The sequence below is a fragment of the Meriones unguiculatus genome, chromosome 8, assembly GCF_030254825.1.
Source record: "Meriones unguiculatus strain TT.TT164.6M chromosome 8, Bangor_MerUng_6.1, whole genome shotgun sequence".
Taxonomy (NCBI): Eukaryota; Metazoa; Chordata; class Mammalia; order Rodentia; family Muridae; genus Meriones; species Meriones unguiculatus.
In genome coordinates, this window is record NC_083356.1 from 48,756,448 (window position 1) to 48,774,052 (window position 17,605).

The 17,605-nt window shown below is 39.8% G+C and overlaps 1 protein-coding gene across 1 annotated transcript in view; it reads left to right on the forward strand.

The window, feature by feature from the left end:
• Eif3h (eukaryotic translation initiation factor 3 subunit H) overlaps positions 1 to 17,387 on the forward strand; it is an 86,117-nt gene extending 68,730 nt beyond the window's left edge. Inside the window, exons 3-8 of the mRNA XM_021661281.2 lie at positions 3,343 to 3,510; positions 5,185 to 5,284; positions 6,308 to 6,457; positions 12,614 to 12,734; positions 14,540 to 14,672; positions 17,133 to 17,387. Coding sequence (XP_021516956.1) covers positions 3,343 to 3,510; positions 5,185 to 5,284; positions 6,308 to 6,457; positions 12,614 to 12,734; positions 14,540 to 14,672; positions 17,133 to 17,230 — 770 coding nt within the window. The 3' untranslated portion in view covers positions 17,231 to 17,387. The remainder of the gene's footprint in view (positions 1 to 3,342; positions 3,511 to 5,184; positions 5,285 to 6,307; positions 6,458 to 12,613; positions 12,735 to 14,539; positions 14,673 to 17,132) is intronic.
• Positions 17,388 to 17,605: the final 218 nt, after the last annotated feature.

Sequence of the window (17,605 nt, forward strand, 5' to 3'; positions counted from 1 at the left end):
CAGATTTTGTTGTGTAGTGGTGAAATTTCAGTGTACTGGTATGTTTTGTTTGTTCTCAGAGTTTTTGTTTTGTTTTGTTTTGCTTTGCTTTGCTTTGCTTTGTTTTTATGTGTAGGTATCTGTGTGGCCTGGAAATCAGCACAGAGGTCAGGATGGCCTTCAACCAACTCATGAAAATTGATCCTCTTGTCTCTCTTCCCAAGTGCTGGGGTTACAAGCATGTACCACTGTATCTTGCCCACTTTGGGATTTCTGAAAGCAGTTTTGTTGAATCACATTTCTGTTCTTAGTCCTTTCATTTTTATATTCATTTAAAGTAGTTACAGGATTTGGAGAATCTTTGTCACTCTTTGGTGGAGGAGAGGGAACGGTATATTCATTTAAATTAATTAAAGGATTTAGAGAATCTTTGTCACTCTGTGGTGGAGAAGAGGGCACGGTGTACCCTTTGTTCCTTCCCATTATAATCAGATCTCTAGCTCTTAGTTCCCAGATTTATTTATATGTCCAACAGCCTTGGGGCTTGTGTCTCTGACTTTCTAGTTTGCAGAAGAGCTTCATTGGTCTTACTGGAAGCCCTGTGGACTAGGGAAGAGTCGGAGGAGCTAGGCATTAGAGTTTTGCTGGACATTGCACCTTGGAATTTTTTTAAACCTCTGTGAGGTATTCTGAAAGTGCTTTTGTAAAATCCATTTTATCCAAGCTATTTGAGGGGAGTCTTAGCAAATTTATACACTCCCCCCCCCAAAAAAAAAGTATTTTGATTTAAGTCATAATGCATGCCTGTTTTCACTAATAGACAAGTCATTGTTTGTAATTAGCATGTCCAATGAACAATGTCCTGGCATTTTGACTGGGATGAGTTCTCAGATGTCTTTAGAAACCAGAGATCAGAGAGAGCAATAACCCCAGCAATAAATGTCAGCCCTGGCAGGGACACTCCACCTCTTTCCTACTGTTCCCAGTTGGTAGATGGCACTAAGGCTTAACTGCTCACTAGCAGATGTGTGGTAGGTGCTGGTCCTCTTACACTAAGGATCAGTTATTTACTGACACAGGGTTTTCAAGTATTCTCTGTCTTGTCTGATAATGTCCCAATCTCCTCTTCATTTTCTTTTTAAAACAACCTAGCAAACTTAGTTCTAGCTTCCATTTTACCAATAATAGAATTAGGGCTTTTATTTGTTAGATTTGATTAAAATTAGTAAAATAAGTTTACATTAACTTAAGAGTATCAAGATGATTTGGTTTTTTGAGAGAGAATCTGTTAAGTTTTTTGAAAGGAGGTGTGGGGTGTCTTTTATATGACAGAAAGAGGTGGTGCTGTGACAAAAATACTTTTAAAAAAAGATTTATTTGTTTATCATATATACAGTGTTCTGCCTACAGGCCAGAAGAGGGCCCCAGATCTCATTTTAGATGGCTGGGAGACTCCATGTAGTTTTTGGGAATTGAACTCAGGACCTCTGGAAGAACAGCCAAAAGCTGGAGAGATGACAAAAACACTTAATATAAGATTATTGCTTTTATACTGACCACTTCCTCCAGGGTATTGGTCAATTATCAGGGTTGTGGCAGACTGCTTCTTTACTTTTGTTGGGTTAAGTAGGTAGGATTGAACTGAGGGCCTTCCATGGGCTAGGAAGGTGCTCTGCCACCGCCTCCAGCATGGTTATGTTGTTTTTAACTGTGGTTAGAATATAACACAGGTAATAAGGCTTTGTTTTACATGTTGTTTATAAAATTGTAAAAATAACAGGATTTATAAAAGTGTGTAGCATAATTTTTTTCATTTTATATGTATGAGTGTTTTGAGTACATGCATGTATATGCACCACTTGTGTGTCTGCTGCTCATGGAGATCAGAAGAGAGCATCACATGCCTTGAAAATGGAGTTATGAATGGTTATAAACCACCTTGTGGGTACAGGAGCTGAACTCATGTCCTCTGCAGGAACAAGTGCCCTAAACTGCTGAGCCATGATTCCAGCTTCTCCACTTTACCCTTTATAAAAGAAAAGAACAAAAGAAGTAATATAGCCAAAGGATAAGGAATGAGTAAGTCCACATTGAAAAGGGTTATTTGCATTTGTGTGTATCTTGACTATAGCACAGCATACATTTACAGTGGAAATGAAATTTGCTCCTTCCAGATATTGACAGGAGCACTTCTGGTCATTAGACAGTTTTTCAGTAGGTGAAGAGTTTGCAGTGATCTTCTTTGAAATAAAATCTGTAATTTCTATGCCTAATAACAGATGTGATCTGAGTCCTGTTTGCTTTTTGAAACCATAGTGCTAATGACCAAAGGAACAACAGTAATAAAATTTTGGTAAAATTTGATCAAGCTTTGAAAAATGAAGTTGTCAGGTCCAGTTAAGCAGTTGTGGCTATGCTATGTGGCCATGTGTTTATTCTTCATTATAGAAAAAGCTCAGGTAGTAAGTTGGCTATAAAACTTTCCCCTTTATTTTATATTTGGTCCGCATTGTTAGGCTGTGATACTTATTTTAAAAGATTATTTTTATGTGTGTGTATGTTTTTCTATAGGAGTGTGTGTACCTGCAGAAACAAGATGAGTGTGTCTAGAGGTGGAGTTATAGGCAGTTGCCAGGTGTCACACCTGGATGCTGGGAGCTAAACTCAGTTCTCTTAACCTTTGAGCATTTCTCCAGTCCTATATTGCTTTTTAATGTCATTTATTACTTTATTAATTGTGCTTTTTCTAATAATACTGCTTTAAATGAATAATATATATTTTAGTCATTAATTCAACAAGAGGAAAAGTCATTGAACCTTTCATTGTATACACAACGATTACAATACAACCAGTCTAATAAAAATCTATTAACACGAATGCAAAGAGGGGAGAATTTGCCTTTTTTTTTTTTAATATAGTATATGCAGTAGGGGGCACTAGATGAAGGCAAAAATGAATTCTTACATTGAATCAGCTAAAGCCTGTGTCTGGTTCATATGTAAGTGATGTGGTAATTGTTTCCCCTTAGTTTTCTTGATGGATTTAGTTCCAAAAGCTCCGTGTAAAGGAGACAATGATAACTTATCTTACCATTAATTAATATGAAACTATTATAAATTGTCTAATAAATGCATACCTTTTCCTTATACATTTACTGTTCTTAGAGTTTTAGAGAAAAGTATGAATTAATAATTCCTTGTGATTTGAAAACTTTGTTCTCTTTTTGCATAAAATAGATAATTTTAAATTTGGAAACCTATTACTCAGAACTAATGAGTAGCTAATGTTGGTGGCGTCATTAAATGCTTGTTTTTTTGTTTTTGTTTTTGTTTTTAATTCCCCTCTGCTGCTACATCATCTAGTCCAGTATCAGATGGAGATGATGCGTAGCCTTCGCCATGTAAACATCGATCACCTCCACGTGGGCTGGTATCAGTCCACATATTATGGCTCATTTGTTACCCGAGCGCTTCTGGATTCTCAGTTCAGTTACCAGCACGCCATTGAAGAATCTGTCGTTCTCATTTACGGTTAGTAGGAGCCTCCTTTATTATTCTTTTCCTCCCTTAATATTATTACTACTATTTTTGCTTTCTGTCTTTCTGCCTCTTAGAGAGGCCTGGCAGACCTTCTCAAGTAAACATCAGCTCGTTCTGCAGCAGCCTCAGCAGCAGCTACGTCTAGACAGGGTTTCCTTCTTTCTGTTTATTTTTCTTGCTATCAGAGCCCTGATGTGTACGTTCTGGAATGCTGGAGTAGCTGCTTCAATTCCCCCCCCCCCATCTCCCTCCCTTTTTGCAGGGGCTGGTGGAATGAGACCAGATGTCTAACAAACTCCCGATTGCTGGAGTGTCTGGTTCTGTACGTGACTGACCAATCATAATACAGAGTGCCAAGTTCCTTTCTTTCTTCCTTTCTTGCTCTCTCTTTTCTCTTTCTTTCTTTCTTTCTTTCTTTCTTTCTTTCTTTCTTTCTTTCTTTCTTTCTTTCTCTCTCTCTCTCTCTCTCTCTCTCTCTCTCCTCTCCCTCTCCCTCCTTACCTCTGACAGCAGCATTCTCTCTCTCTCTCTCTCTCTCTCTCTCTCTCTCTCTCTCTCTCTCTCTCTCTCTCTCCTTACCTCTGACAGCAGCATACAGAACCTGGACTGTTTCTCAGCACAAAGATTTTTTTCTTTTCGGCCTATTTAATGGTGTTTCCTCAAGCTCTCCAGACCAGATGTTCTGTGCTGTATCAGAACCGTAGGCAATTTAACAGCTTTATGGCCTTCCCCCCTCCCCAAACACTCACAGTTTGCCATATCTGGCAGACTCACATATAGTTTCCAGCTGAGAAGTAAATGTAACGTCCTGAATATCTGTCAGAAAAAATACTAATGAATACGATCAATCTTATGAGCTGCCCCAAAATTGTTTCAGTGTGTTAGCAATTGGATTACAGAGAGAACAAGTTGTTAAAGTGCACTTATATTGGCTGGAAACATTGCATCATCAGACCTTGATGAATTTTCCACTTGCTTCAATCTATTTTGGTTTTCATTTTATCACCTATTGCTAAAAGTTTCACTGTGTTGAATTTCAGACAACATGAATGTTAACACAGGTTTTAGGCGAACATTGGCACGCCAGACCAGTTATCATGCAGCAAGTGCTAAGCTCCCTTCCTTGTGGAGTTTTTAAGCAGTCAGTTTTGACAAAACTTGTTTCTCTAAAATGAAAACGACACTTTGTGATAGCACTTTGACTTAGTGGTTTTGTTTTTACAATCTGCTTTAATGAAGAACTGTGAACAATACTCACTGGGATGGATAGGTTTTGTTCCCAAGGCTATTTATTTTAAATTTATTGACTGAAGGGCAAGCAATAGTGTAGATAGAGATTTTTCTATATTTAATATGCATGACTGCTTTTCTTCTGTTTACACAGAATCTTAGAACTTACCGTATATTTAATTTTCAACATGTTTACTGGTTCTAGTTGAGGGATGGATTTAGGGGTATCTTAGCTAGATTTTTGACTCTCTTAGTTTTTGTTTCAAGATGGAAGTTTTTCTGGTTTTAATCAGATTCAAATTATGTTCTGATTATTTATTTTGGTCTTCATATTTCAAAGCTTGTATGATTACTTGCAGTGTACATAGAACTAGTACTGTTTGAGCACTAGTGGTGACAAAATTCTCAGTAATCGTTTTCTCTTCCTTTTTTGAGATCCCATAAAAACTGCCCAGGGGTCCCTCTCACTGAAGGCGTACAGACTGACTCCTAAACTGATGGAAGTTTGTAAAGAGAAGGACTTTTCCCCTGAAGCGTAAGTGTTCAGGCCCATGAGGTGTGTGGTAAAGGGCTTGGTGTTTTCTTTTAGGATTTTGGTTTGCGGCATGCAGTGAGTCTTTGGTTGGGCTAGAGTAATGCTCTTCTGTGTGGGTGGTGGAAGTTTGCTGCAAAGCGCTGCTCGATTTCTGTCTCCATGTTTGAGCTTGTCTGTGTGGAAAGTCTCACCTGCTGTTTTCACTATGGGGAATTCAGTTAGGGGGAATTAACTACTACCATATATGAAGGATTTCAAAAGTGGTAGAATAAAGGGAGGTGAGAAGGCTGGTTAGCACCACCAGATTGCAGGCTGTGGCCTGCTCCTGCACCGCATGTCCTGTTTCATAAGAAAGTGGAATGCATATAAACATTTCAGCGATTCAGAGAAAAAAAGGTGGCTTATTGGAAATTTAGGGGAATTATCTGTTCTGTGATCCTGCTTCGTGGCATGAGAGTATATATACATTTAAAAAATATTTAGAATTCTTTCTTTTTCGTGAAGTTTTTTTATATCGTATGAAACTTAACTTCAGACAGTTCATCACTGGTTTCCCAGTTGACTTCTAAAAGTGTGTAGCTCTGTAGAAGAGCTGAGTCACGCAGAGTTCCAGTGTGGACCTGCCTCAAGCTGAGGAGAGACTGTTGTCTTGGCGGTCCCCTTCTGAGGTGTAGAGAGCACTGCCTTTTTCTAGCTGCCTTAAGTTTACATTATATCATGGAACTTACAGTGGCATTTCAGTTTCACTGCAAATTTAAGAATTTCTGATTACAAAGGATAAGTAGGATTTTTGTTTTGTTTGCCAAGGACCTAATTTTCTGGGCTCACAGCTGAGATTCATATCGTTTTCAAAGTTACTCAAATCACGGGCCTTAGGCTTGACAATCACTCCCCACCCCTAAACCTTTAAAAGTACTAATAAAGACTGTGGAGAATTCCTGTAATTAAGTAAAATGTATAAGATACTCAGTTTAGCATTCAGTTCTGACCACCAGCCTCAAGTATTTTTAACATGCTTCACAGATTGAAAAAGGCAAGCATCACCTTTGAGCACATGTTTGAAGAAGTGCCGATTGTAATTAAGAATTCACATCTGATCAATGTACTAATGTGGGAGCTTGAGAAGAAGTCAGCTGTGGCAGACAAACATGAACTGCTCAGCCTTGCCAGCAGGTAAGTGACCTGCCCAATGAAAGTCCCCTGGCCCTTTTTTAAAAATCATTTTGGAAACAATTCTTTTTAGCGACTTTGCTTGTGAAATAAGGAAAAATTCCTGAGGAACACTTGGAGGTTACTAAGATAAATGTAATAGCCCGTACTGTTTTTCTAGCCCCATCCAGATCCCTGTGAAAACTGCCAGAGTGATCACTGTTATAGGAGCCCTCAGCTGCCTTTTCACTGTACCATTTGGACCTTGATAGGGCAAGCGCCAGAGAGAGCTTGCTGAAGTTTATTTTGACATTGTTTACCTATGCTGCTCTCCGAATATTTAATAATGATAAGGAGCAGAGAACAGTGTTTTATTTTACTGCGCTTGCCCTTGTTCGGATAGAGATTTCCTAAGTCCTATACCTTCAGTCATTAGAGTACTTGACCAGAATTAGCATTTTTGATCCTGACACTGTCTGTTGCTATCTTAGAAATTGCAGCAAGGCTGCAACTTCCTATACTGTGACTGTTTTAGCTATTTAATTGGCAGTAAATATTTTTATTTTGCTATAATACTGATTGAGATGCTCCAGAACAAATTGTTGCCTTTCCAAAATTACTGTTTATCTTCCTGACTTCTCCGATTTCTTGTTTGTTTGTTTGTTTTGTTTTGTTTCGTTTTTTCAGTTGCAGGGATTGAGCCCTGGACCCCACACATGCTCGCCACATCACAGACTGCTCCAGCCCCCACTCTTCCTCTCAGTAGAAGCGTCAGTCACAAACAGCTTCTCTTAAATGGCCCTTCAATTTTATTTGTGATTTTTTTTCCTTTGTGGTGGAAGGAGGTATCAGCAGACTTGTACTGTTAAATGAACAAAGTAGAGAATCAGTTGACTGAAATAGTTCCCCCCGTCTCACTATGTAGCTTTGGTACTCAGTTCTGCCTCAGACCAGGTTCGAGGCGCTGGATTTTTATGTGCATGCCAACATTCCTGGCTGAGATTTAATTTCCTAAGCAATCAGTTTAGAGCAGAACTTCAATTATTTATCAGATTTGTAGCCATCATTCAATAGGAACCTGTAAGAACAATAAAAAGCTGTGTAATTTTGAGAGGAACAAGGACTGGAGACGAGTGTTCTCCATGTTCTGCATGAGTGGCACGATGATTCAGGTACCATTGCATCACATTACTCCCTTGCATAGCCCTCTGGAAAGCTCTTGAAGGGCAACAAGCTAGAAATCTAATGGTAACCCCAATGCTAAATGATATAGCTAGATTTCAAGGAATCAAGTTCCCTGAAGTGTACTGTTTAGATGCACAGGTACTTCATAACAGTTCCTGCATTTTTCTGCTTGAGAAGATCAACTTTCTCTGTTGTTTTTACAAAAGTACTTGGCACACCCATCTTTAAAGCACCAAGCTACGAATAGTCTTTAAGAGCATGTGAGGTTGCACCTTGATGTATTAGTGTATAGTTGTAATAATTTTAAATTTACTACACGAAACATTTTGTATATAATTCTTTTCTTTGCCTCTTCCCTGACCTTTTGTATTGAGCATGCAAAACAACACAGCATTTATGCAGCTTTCAGGTCACCAGTGAGCTTGTCTGTAATTTCTGTTTGTCCAGAGCAACAATTGTAATAGCCAAGAATATTATTCTAGCTTGCCATATCACCAAGAATCCCCAAATACTATTTGATTATGGTTTTATCCTTGCTGTTGTTGTGACTCTGAAAGAAAGGCCCCCTGCTATCCCTGTGAAATTGTTTAAAGGGTAAATTAGTTTTGCAAGGGAGAGAGGCAATGCCTTAAAAACAAAACAAAACAAAACAAAAAAAAACCAGAATGTACCTTTTGTACATCCTCATTCATTGATCATGTTAATAGTATAACCTGGTAATACTTGGATTGTGTGCCTTTTTTTTTTTTTTTAAAGAAACCTCCTAATTAGACTCTTGTTACAGTTTCTTCCTTAGACACTAGGTTTATTTACTTTTCTGTGACCCATAATGTGGTTATCAGTTCTTTTACTTACAGTTAATTTGTTTTATACGTGCCTAAAATATAGTTCTTTTTGTTTAGAGTCTTTTTTTTTTTTTTTTTTTTTACATCTTGCTAAATGGGCATTCTAGATCAGGTTTTAATGTTTGTAGAGCACAGGCCTTGAGCTTTTCACACATGCAAAACAACTCTCTTTTTTCTTTTAGACAGTAAACTAGGGGTGAACATATTAAGGGTAATAAGCATGAACTGACACTATGGTGAGAGCCGACTTCTCACTGTCTTGGTTCACATCTGTTTAAGTTATCTATTTTCAGTTCTTTGTTTCCTTGGCAATAAAAGGGCAGGACTGTATTATAGAAGCTCCTCACAGGAACTCCCTGTTTTTGTATACTGGCTAAACATATTTTGAAAAGGTTTCCCCAGAAAAGTGTTTCTGGTGATAGAACTGTGAATGGTATCTGGAATCGTTACAAGTTGTTAATTCCTGATGCCCACACACTATGTGTCTTAGTTTTTCTAACTGATTGTGTTTCTAAAGACCATTATTATATATGTTGTAGTAATTTTGAAATCTGCATATCTGTGGTCATGGCAGTCTTCTTTTTTTATAATTGTGTGTGTGTGTGTGTGTGTGTGTGTGTGTGTGTGTGTGTGTACACACATGTATGCTCAGGCCAGAACAGGTAGGTAGTTATGAGGCACCCTAGGTGGGTGCTGGGAACTGAACTCAAGTTCTGTGCAAGAACAGCACACACTATTCACCAAAGAACCAGTGAGCTACCTCTCCAGCCCCAGAAAGGCCAATTTTAACTCCTTTGTTGCTAAAATGAGTAGCCAGTCTCTAAGACTGAAGGCCCAACTACACATGGTGGTGTCTTTGCATTTAGTGGTAACTCCTCTGCTCTCATGCCACCTCCCAGCTGTGGGACTGATGAGCTCTGCTTTCTCTGTCCCCTGCAGGCAGGAGTGTAAGTGTCTTACCTCACGCCAGTCATGTGAATGGTGTGTCTGACACTTGACGTAACTCTGTTCTCTCACTGTCTCCACCTCCTCAAATCCCACTGCCTCCACACTACAACGTTCTGTTCTTTGCATGATGTTGGGGCTCTCACCAGAGTTATAAAAACTTGCTTGTCACTGTGTGCCTGGACACACTTAGCAGTGCTACTGTTGCTAAATCTTCATGAGATTCTTTTCACTCACGGTGAACTCTTGCTCATTTCTTCTCCATTGTCCTCCCCCCATGGACACTGAGGGCTGAGCTCATCGTATTTCCATGAACTTCTGCTACTTTAAGCCGAAACGTCATTATCCTCTCTGTGTTTTTTTTTTCTGCTTTTTTATCATTAGTTTTAAATTTTTTTCTTATTTTTCACATCCTCCTTTTACCCCATTCCTCTTTCAAACTCTTGGTAAATGCCGACAGGGTGCTCACATTGCTCCTTTAAAGTCTTTGCAGGATTCCGCTGTCATTAGACCAGAGCTCATGATTTCAAAGGTCTGAGGGCTGCCAGCTGCCAGCCTCTGCACTGCTGTCGTGCTTGCCCAGGGGCCTCTGTAGAGGACTCCTGCCTGCCTACGTACTGCTGTAATGCTCACACCCCCAGTTTGAGTGTAGTCTTCTGTTCGCTGCTCCTTATACCCATCTCCTTTTTCACACTGGGGTCCCAGCACACTGAGCTGTATTTGTAGTAGGCCTTCCCACTCTCCTTGCCTGCTTGCTACCATCTCCTTTTCAAAAGCCCAAAATTTAGTTGTCAAATAATCTGGGAGGGTCTCATTTTATCCTACCAAACCATCTTTTATAAGCATCTGTTGTGCATCTGTTACAGCACTTAACCACATTTATGCACTTATCTCTTTACTTTCTTCTTGGTACAGTGTGTTGAGTGCAGTGATATCTTACAGTTCAATCCTTACCGTCTAAGGGAGCGACTGACAGGGAGAGATGGCCTCAGAATGAGTGTGAGATGAAGTATTGTTACATTAATTCTGAAGTTATTTGGGACACAATGTGACTAATCAGTGGTTCTGGACATTTGGTTCGCTACTAGGAAAAAAAATCACTCTCATTCATCATCTTGCACCATATGCCCAAACACTTGAGTCTGGATGGATTAAAATCAAACTATTAAGAAATTAGGAAACAGCAACAAATACCCAGTTCTCAGAGAAGAAATATTTTTTAAGTTAAAGGGTGGTTTAAGAATTTCATACTATAAATATGAAATGAGTATTAGTATTAAAGTACCACTTGAAGCCAGGTGTGGTAGCACATGCCTGAAATGCCAACACTAGGGAGATAGAAGCAGGGAGATGAGGGAGGTTGGTTCAAGGTCAACCTTAATAATAGCAAGTTTGAGGGCAGCTTGAACTTCATGACACCTGTGGGAGTAAAGAAAAGAAGAAGGGAGGGAGTGGGAGAGGCCAGAAAATACAGATTAGGTGGACTTCACTTACTGAGTCAGGGTTGTGTAAGAACTATTGGACTGGAATTAAACGGTAGATTTATTCACACATACACGCACCTCATTCTGTTATGCCATTTAGGAAAGAACCCAAAATTTCCAATTTTCTGATTACAGATGGAATCCATAATTTAGTTAGATTTACTTCAATTTGATCCCAAGCTTCCCAGCTTGTTTCTTCTTCAACTGGTTGGTCACTCAGACCAGTAAGCAGCCAGCATCCCCCTGCTCCTCTGTAGTGTTGTCCCATGTGTGTAAAGGCAACAGTTTTGCTCACTTTGCTGCATGCTCACTGCTGCTGTGCCCGGACAGGCTAGCAGTCTTTCTCTCCGGAATGGCACATCACTATTTTCGTATTTACATTCAGTAGTTTTGTTTTGTGTTTGGTATTTTGAGTAGCCTTGGCTGTCTTGGAACTCACTCTGTAGACCAGGCTGGCCTGAAACTCAGAGCTCCGCCTGCCTCTGCCTCCCAAGTGCTAGTGTTAAAGGTCTGTACCACCTCGCATTTAGCGTTTTTAAAGTAGATATAATTTCATCGTGCTGACCATTTTAAAGAAAACAGGGCAGTCTTTAACTGACCAGGACACTTTCACAGTATAGCTGAGAAGATTCATTCACACAGCCAGGGTTGGAAGGGAGGTGTGATGCTGCTGGGCTTCTTGGGTGGTTTTTATTTATAAATCAAATGGGTTTTAAAGTGCCTATTTCTTGCCTGTCTTGGGCCTTCATCACTTGTACTTATCTTTTCTCTAGAACATTTTTTGGCATAGCTGCCTCTTAATCCTCTGTTTTCAGCCTGTCATCTCCTCAGAGATATTCTGACATCCTATCTATAGTGTGTCCTCAGCTCTCCACAGTTGCAGGTCCAGTGATGATAGAGGTCGTGTCTATCTCCCTGTTTCCTATGGCTGACACTGGCATGTAATAAACTTTAGCAAATATCCGTGTGTCTGGAGTTAGTGATTGGGAGTACTGGTTGTCAGCCAGCTGCTGTTGGAGTATGTTTGTCTGTCAGTTGTCCAGGCTTGCTTGAAGCAGCAGATGATTGCAGGCAGCAGTGGCGTGTACAGGGTCATTCTGTCAATCATTATCATCCTTTTATAAATGAACCACAATAGGAATTTCTGTAGACAGAAGGGGGTATGAAAGACCACCTACCACAAGTCTAGGACTGGTGAGAGACAAAGACACCACCTGCTCTGCAGGCCCGTGCTACCGTTGTGTTCAGAGCTTGGTAGAAAAGAAGTGTAGGTGAGGAGCTCTGATTTTTTTTTTTTTTTTTTTTTTTAAACCTGGTTAAAGCCCCTGCACATGATGGAAAGGTCTTAAGAAAAAAAAATTCAGGATTACAGAATTTAAGTTAAACTTGATTTTTTTGTTTGTTTGGTTTGGTTTGGTTTGGTTTGGTTTTTTTAAATGCCCATCATAGATTTTCACTGGGTATGCTTTACAGTTGCTGGCCTTCAGCCCTATGCTTTGACAAAAGGAAGCCGAGCTAGCACAGGCACTCATTCCTGGGTTATGCTTGAGGCTGACTGGAAAGCTTCTTAACAAGCTTTTCCTGTTGGCTACCCTTACTTCTACATATGTGTGAGTTAATTCTGCTAACAAAGGCAAGTTCTGCTAACCTCTCAGAACTGTTCAGAGCACCTGACACATCAGTAGCCTGAAGAATGACATGTCAGTATACTTGCTTTTCAGCAATCATTTGGGGAAGAATCTCCAGTTGCTGATGGACCGGGTGGATGAAATGAGCCAGGACATAATCAAATACAACACGTACATGAGGAACACCAGTAAGCAGCAGCAGCAAAAACATCAGGTTGGTGTGGAGAATCGGCAGTCATCCATCTTCAGGTGTAATGCTCTAGGAGTCCTTCAGAGTTGTTGGGAAAGCACTGACTGCTAACCTAATGACCCTATCATATTTGAAAAGAATATTCTTTGTTATTTATTTATACCTTGTACTTAAAATACCTGACTTACAGAGAGCTGGTCTATTAAGCTCAGAGTGTAATGCCAAGGTTATGCAAATAGGTGATACATTATTGAGAAAATCAGAAGCTGAAGAGATCCACGGTCACAGCTCATTTCTTCACTAACTGTAATTGGTTTGGTAGTGGCTCATTGCGGCATACTTAGCAATCTTCAGTTCATTTAAAAACTGAGCAATTGTGATTAAGAGCAAGCAATTTTGATAGGAAATAATAGACCACCTGCTGTGAAGTAGATAGTACAGTACAGATGAACCCTAAGATTACCTGAATATTCTCATATGCACATGCATTTAACCTTTTCTTTGTTTGTGTTTCCTGATGGCCACATGGCTTTCACGATGACTTGTAATACTGTTTTTATACTCTAAAATGTTCTTAGCCTTTGATTTATAGATGAGTTGGCTTCACAATGTTTATCTGTGAAAATGGTGTTTACATATGAACACTGTGCTAAAAGGTACTATAAACGAGATGTGGTTAAACATGGTGCTAAGCACAGCTAGGAAGTTCTGAGAGTATTGTGTTTAAAAAGTCTCACATGAGTTCACATAGATAGTGAACGTTAAATACATGGTTTTGCCACATTTGAGTAGAAAAGGTATATATAAATTTGTAAAGTATTTTAAACTGAACATACAGCAGATAGTCTGATAAACTTTGGGGCAGGGTGTAGGACCTCAGCTTGGTTTCATTCTCTTGCCTGACTTGAGTAAGGAAAGGATTCACAAATTCAGTAACAGTTTCATGTATACTTTTCAAGAGTTTCAATGTATAGAAAACTTACATTGCTGTTTGTGCTTAGCAACACTGTTCACAATCCCTTTCAGGTTTGTGTCAGTATCTCTTATCCTGTATGAAGAAATCTTTGTAAAGCAAGTTATTCTTCTTTAGAACAGTTTTACCACTGATTTTCATAGGGATCCAAGTACTTTGAACATATATTAGTCCATGGTATTTTCTCATTATCTGATTCTACAATTGCTGCTGTGACAAGCCATCCACAAGCACTCTCTTTTCATAGTAATTTACATATTGATTTATTCTTATTCAGTGTCTTTGAGTGTATCACTGCCACTGCCTCCGAGGCTTCAAGAAGTTTGTATGTTTTGGAAGTGTTATGTGAACTAGTATGAGCTAATGCACAGGTGAGCACTAAGAACAATAGAGTAACAAGAACAGTAGTGGTAGCAACATTAGCGGAGTCACCATATTGGTATTCTTGTTGTTGATATTATTTTGGGTCAGTAGAGTAGTTTGTTACTTCGTTGTTAATGTTGGGATGAATAATCTACTACTTTGTCCAAAGTGTTAACCCTTCACTGGCAAATCATGACCCCCTGAGACCCCTTGCTGCCAAGCCTGTTTTCTGAAGCAGTAGTAGATTCTTAGAGTACACAATAAATTGGTGTGTTGATGAAAAATAAGGTCTTTTTATTGCTGCCATATTGAGCTTCACAGAAACCAGTTACTAAATATTGTCATTTATGGAAACTATTTGGAATTGAGAGCTACCCGGTTTGCTGGGTGTGTGTGTGTGTGTGTGTGTGTGTGTGTGTGTGTGTGTGTGTTCGACATCTTTGTTTTCTTGATTGAGAAAAATAATCAAATCATTTTTGCTTTGATTTTATAGTATCAGCAACGTCGCCAACAGGAGAATATGCAGCGGCAGAGTCGAGGGGAACCCCCACTCCCTGAGGAGGACCTCTCTAAACTCTTTAAGCCCCATCAGGCTCCTGCCAGGATGGATTCGCTGCTCATTGCAGGTATTACTACCCACAGGGACACGTGGGGTTTCTTGTCTTCTTCAGGGAGCAGGAGATAAAATTTCTCAAACAGCACCCTGGGTCATTAAAACTAGTGTTCAAAAAATGCTAAGGATTGGATCTCTAACACATGTAACCCTTTCTGTCTTGGCTCCTTCCAGGGCTTTACTTGGTATATGTATATTTAAGCACATCTGGGCTGCCATTATGCTTCTAAACTAGGTTTTATGTGAGACCTTTTTTGTTGTGGTTCGGTTTTTTGTTTTTGTTTTTTTGTTTTTGGTGGAAATCTACAATTGAAACCCTTTTCATCTCTTCTTATGGGTGTATTGGTTCTTGATTATGGCAATGTGGAAAAGAACCTTCTTTGGATACTTGGTATTGGCATCACCTTTCTGTGAATGCATTTGTTTCGTTTGATGTTGAGTCTCACTGTGTAGCCTGGCTGTCCTCTGAAGAACTGTGATCAGCAATGTGTACCACCATTGCCCAGCACAGTGTTTCTTTATATATTGTATATATCTTTTAATATATAGCCCCCCATGCTCTCATTTGGCTAGAATTCTATATAAATCTTGTTAAATGTGATTCTTGTCAGCTAGGTGTCTATGGGAAATGTATTAGAGTGAAATCATTAAATGCTCATCTTCTACAATTTACTAATTGTAAATGAAAATTAGATTCATAAAATTGAAAATTCAGATTCATAAAAACTCCAATACACATTGAGATGTCATGGTTTCTGTGAGCACCGTGCTGAAGGTGTCCATGATTAGGGCTCCTTGTGCTTTTTGTTAGGTCATGGTCTTCGTTGTATATCTGTAACCTCCACGGCAGCCTGGCTCCAGGTCAAAGTGAGTGATAACCTGCAGTCTCAGCTAAATGAGCTCTTCTAGGGTATGCTGCCCCAGCTTCTTCATGAACAGGACTTCTGAGGTTTTTTATTCTAACTTGTGGCATCCAGGCTCATGATTACATATTCTTATTGAAAGTTCCATCACTTGTGATCAGTACAGTTAGATTGCAGTGGCTACATTCAGAGCAGCTTTGCAGTGAACTTTGTGATTAAAATGAGATGGGATCATCAGCAAGGATTTTGAACTTGAATAGGAGGGAAACAAGCCAGGCCTGTTAGCAAGGGACCTTTTACCCTGGTTGGGCCATGAAAGTCTTATTTCTTCCTGTTCAGTGTAGTATTTAAGCTATAAATTCTAGATGGCACTGGCTGCCTGAGGATGTTACTCTCTCAGGAGTAGAAATGATTTCATTATCTCTTTTTAAGATTAATTGTATTTGTTTTGTTTGTGAAGGGAGTGGCATGTATGTCACAGCACACTTGTGGGGGTAGAGGTCAACTCAAGGAAGCTAGTGAAAACTCCCTTTCACCAAGTGGACCCTTGGAATAGAACTAATCATTAGCCTTGGCTGTAGGCACTTTTCTACAGTGAGCCAGTCTCATTGGCCCCCTTACCATGTTTGGTGGTCTCTCTCTTTAAAAATAAGTTATTTATTTTTATTTTATGCACATTGGTGTTTAGCCTACATGTATGTCTATGTGAAGGTGTCAGATATTGGAGTTACAAACAGCACTGAGCTGCCATGTGGGTGCTGGGAATTGAATCCAGATCCTCTGGAAGAGCAGTCAGTGCTCTTAACCACTGAGCCATTTCTCCAGCCCATGGGTGGGCTCTGTTTAAATTAAAAATTTGTCATGCTGCCCAGGGGCTTCCCTAGGTTTAAATTAGTCATGAGAATTTTTTAAGTGAAGATTTTACAATCCCTCCCCCTTAGTTTTTCCTAAACATGGTTTCTCTGTTTAGGAGAAACCTGGACTCACTTTGTAGATCAGGCTGGCCTCAGACTCATCGTGATCTGCCTGCCTCTGGGATTACAGGCGTGTACCACTGTGTCCAGCTTAGGTTTTGCAATTCTCAAATTCAAGGAACTGATTAAGGTTCCTTAAAGTTGAGTTCAGGTAGTCTGTAGAACTGTGTTTAAGTCTGGCCTAGCTTTGCTAGCTTCTGACATCCAACGCTCCTTGGAATACTTGCAAGAGGGCTGGGCTCTTGCTCAGCAGGGACCCCAAAGATCATCCTCCATCTAAGGTGGCTGTTCCCATGTGAGCCCTGGTGAGGTCCAGGTTGTGGTTAGTCCTGCCTGCTAAGGAAAGCACATGCTGTCTTGGTTGTCGTAGTCAACTGTTGGTGGGCAGCTAAGAGGCATGGCTTGTGATGATTGTCAGGAAGGTGATGTTTTCTTCAGTATTTAGGCCCCCATGAATGGAAGGTAGGTTCTTTGCAAAAGACATTTATCTCTTGTGGAAAAAAATGTCACTGGATTGTTTTTTCTTTAGTGACTTCTTGATTCAAAACAAACTACAGGTGGCTTTGGTTTCAGCATTCCAGGTTAATTTGCATTTTGCTGGACATTAATTATGATTTCTCTTTCTCAAATACACAGGCCAGATTAACACTTACTGCCAGAACATCAAGGAGTTCACTGCCCAAAACTTAGGCAAACTCTTCATGGCCCAGGCTCTTCAAGAATACAATAACTAAGAAAAGAAAGCTTCCAGAAAAGAAGTTGCGTAAACAGACTGTTGAGACTCCACCAGAGAGACTCTTAGGAAAATGTATTTCTGTACTGCAAAGTGGAAAGGCATGTCACTGCTGTAGTGTTTTTCTAGCCAGTAATAAAACCTTGGTTGATTATTCACTTGCCTTTGTGTGTACTTACTTTGTTTTGATTTCTTCGTTTCCAACAAGGTGAAAGAAGTCTTGACCAGAGGCTCCATAAGCTATGGCTTCCAGCACTCAGCTCACCTCAGTGGTTGTACCCACCTATAAATTATCTCCATATTTAGGAGGCAGAGGCAGGTTTGTAACACAAGTGTTACGGGAGTGTGCAGACAGCATAACCCTGGTCATTGACAG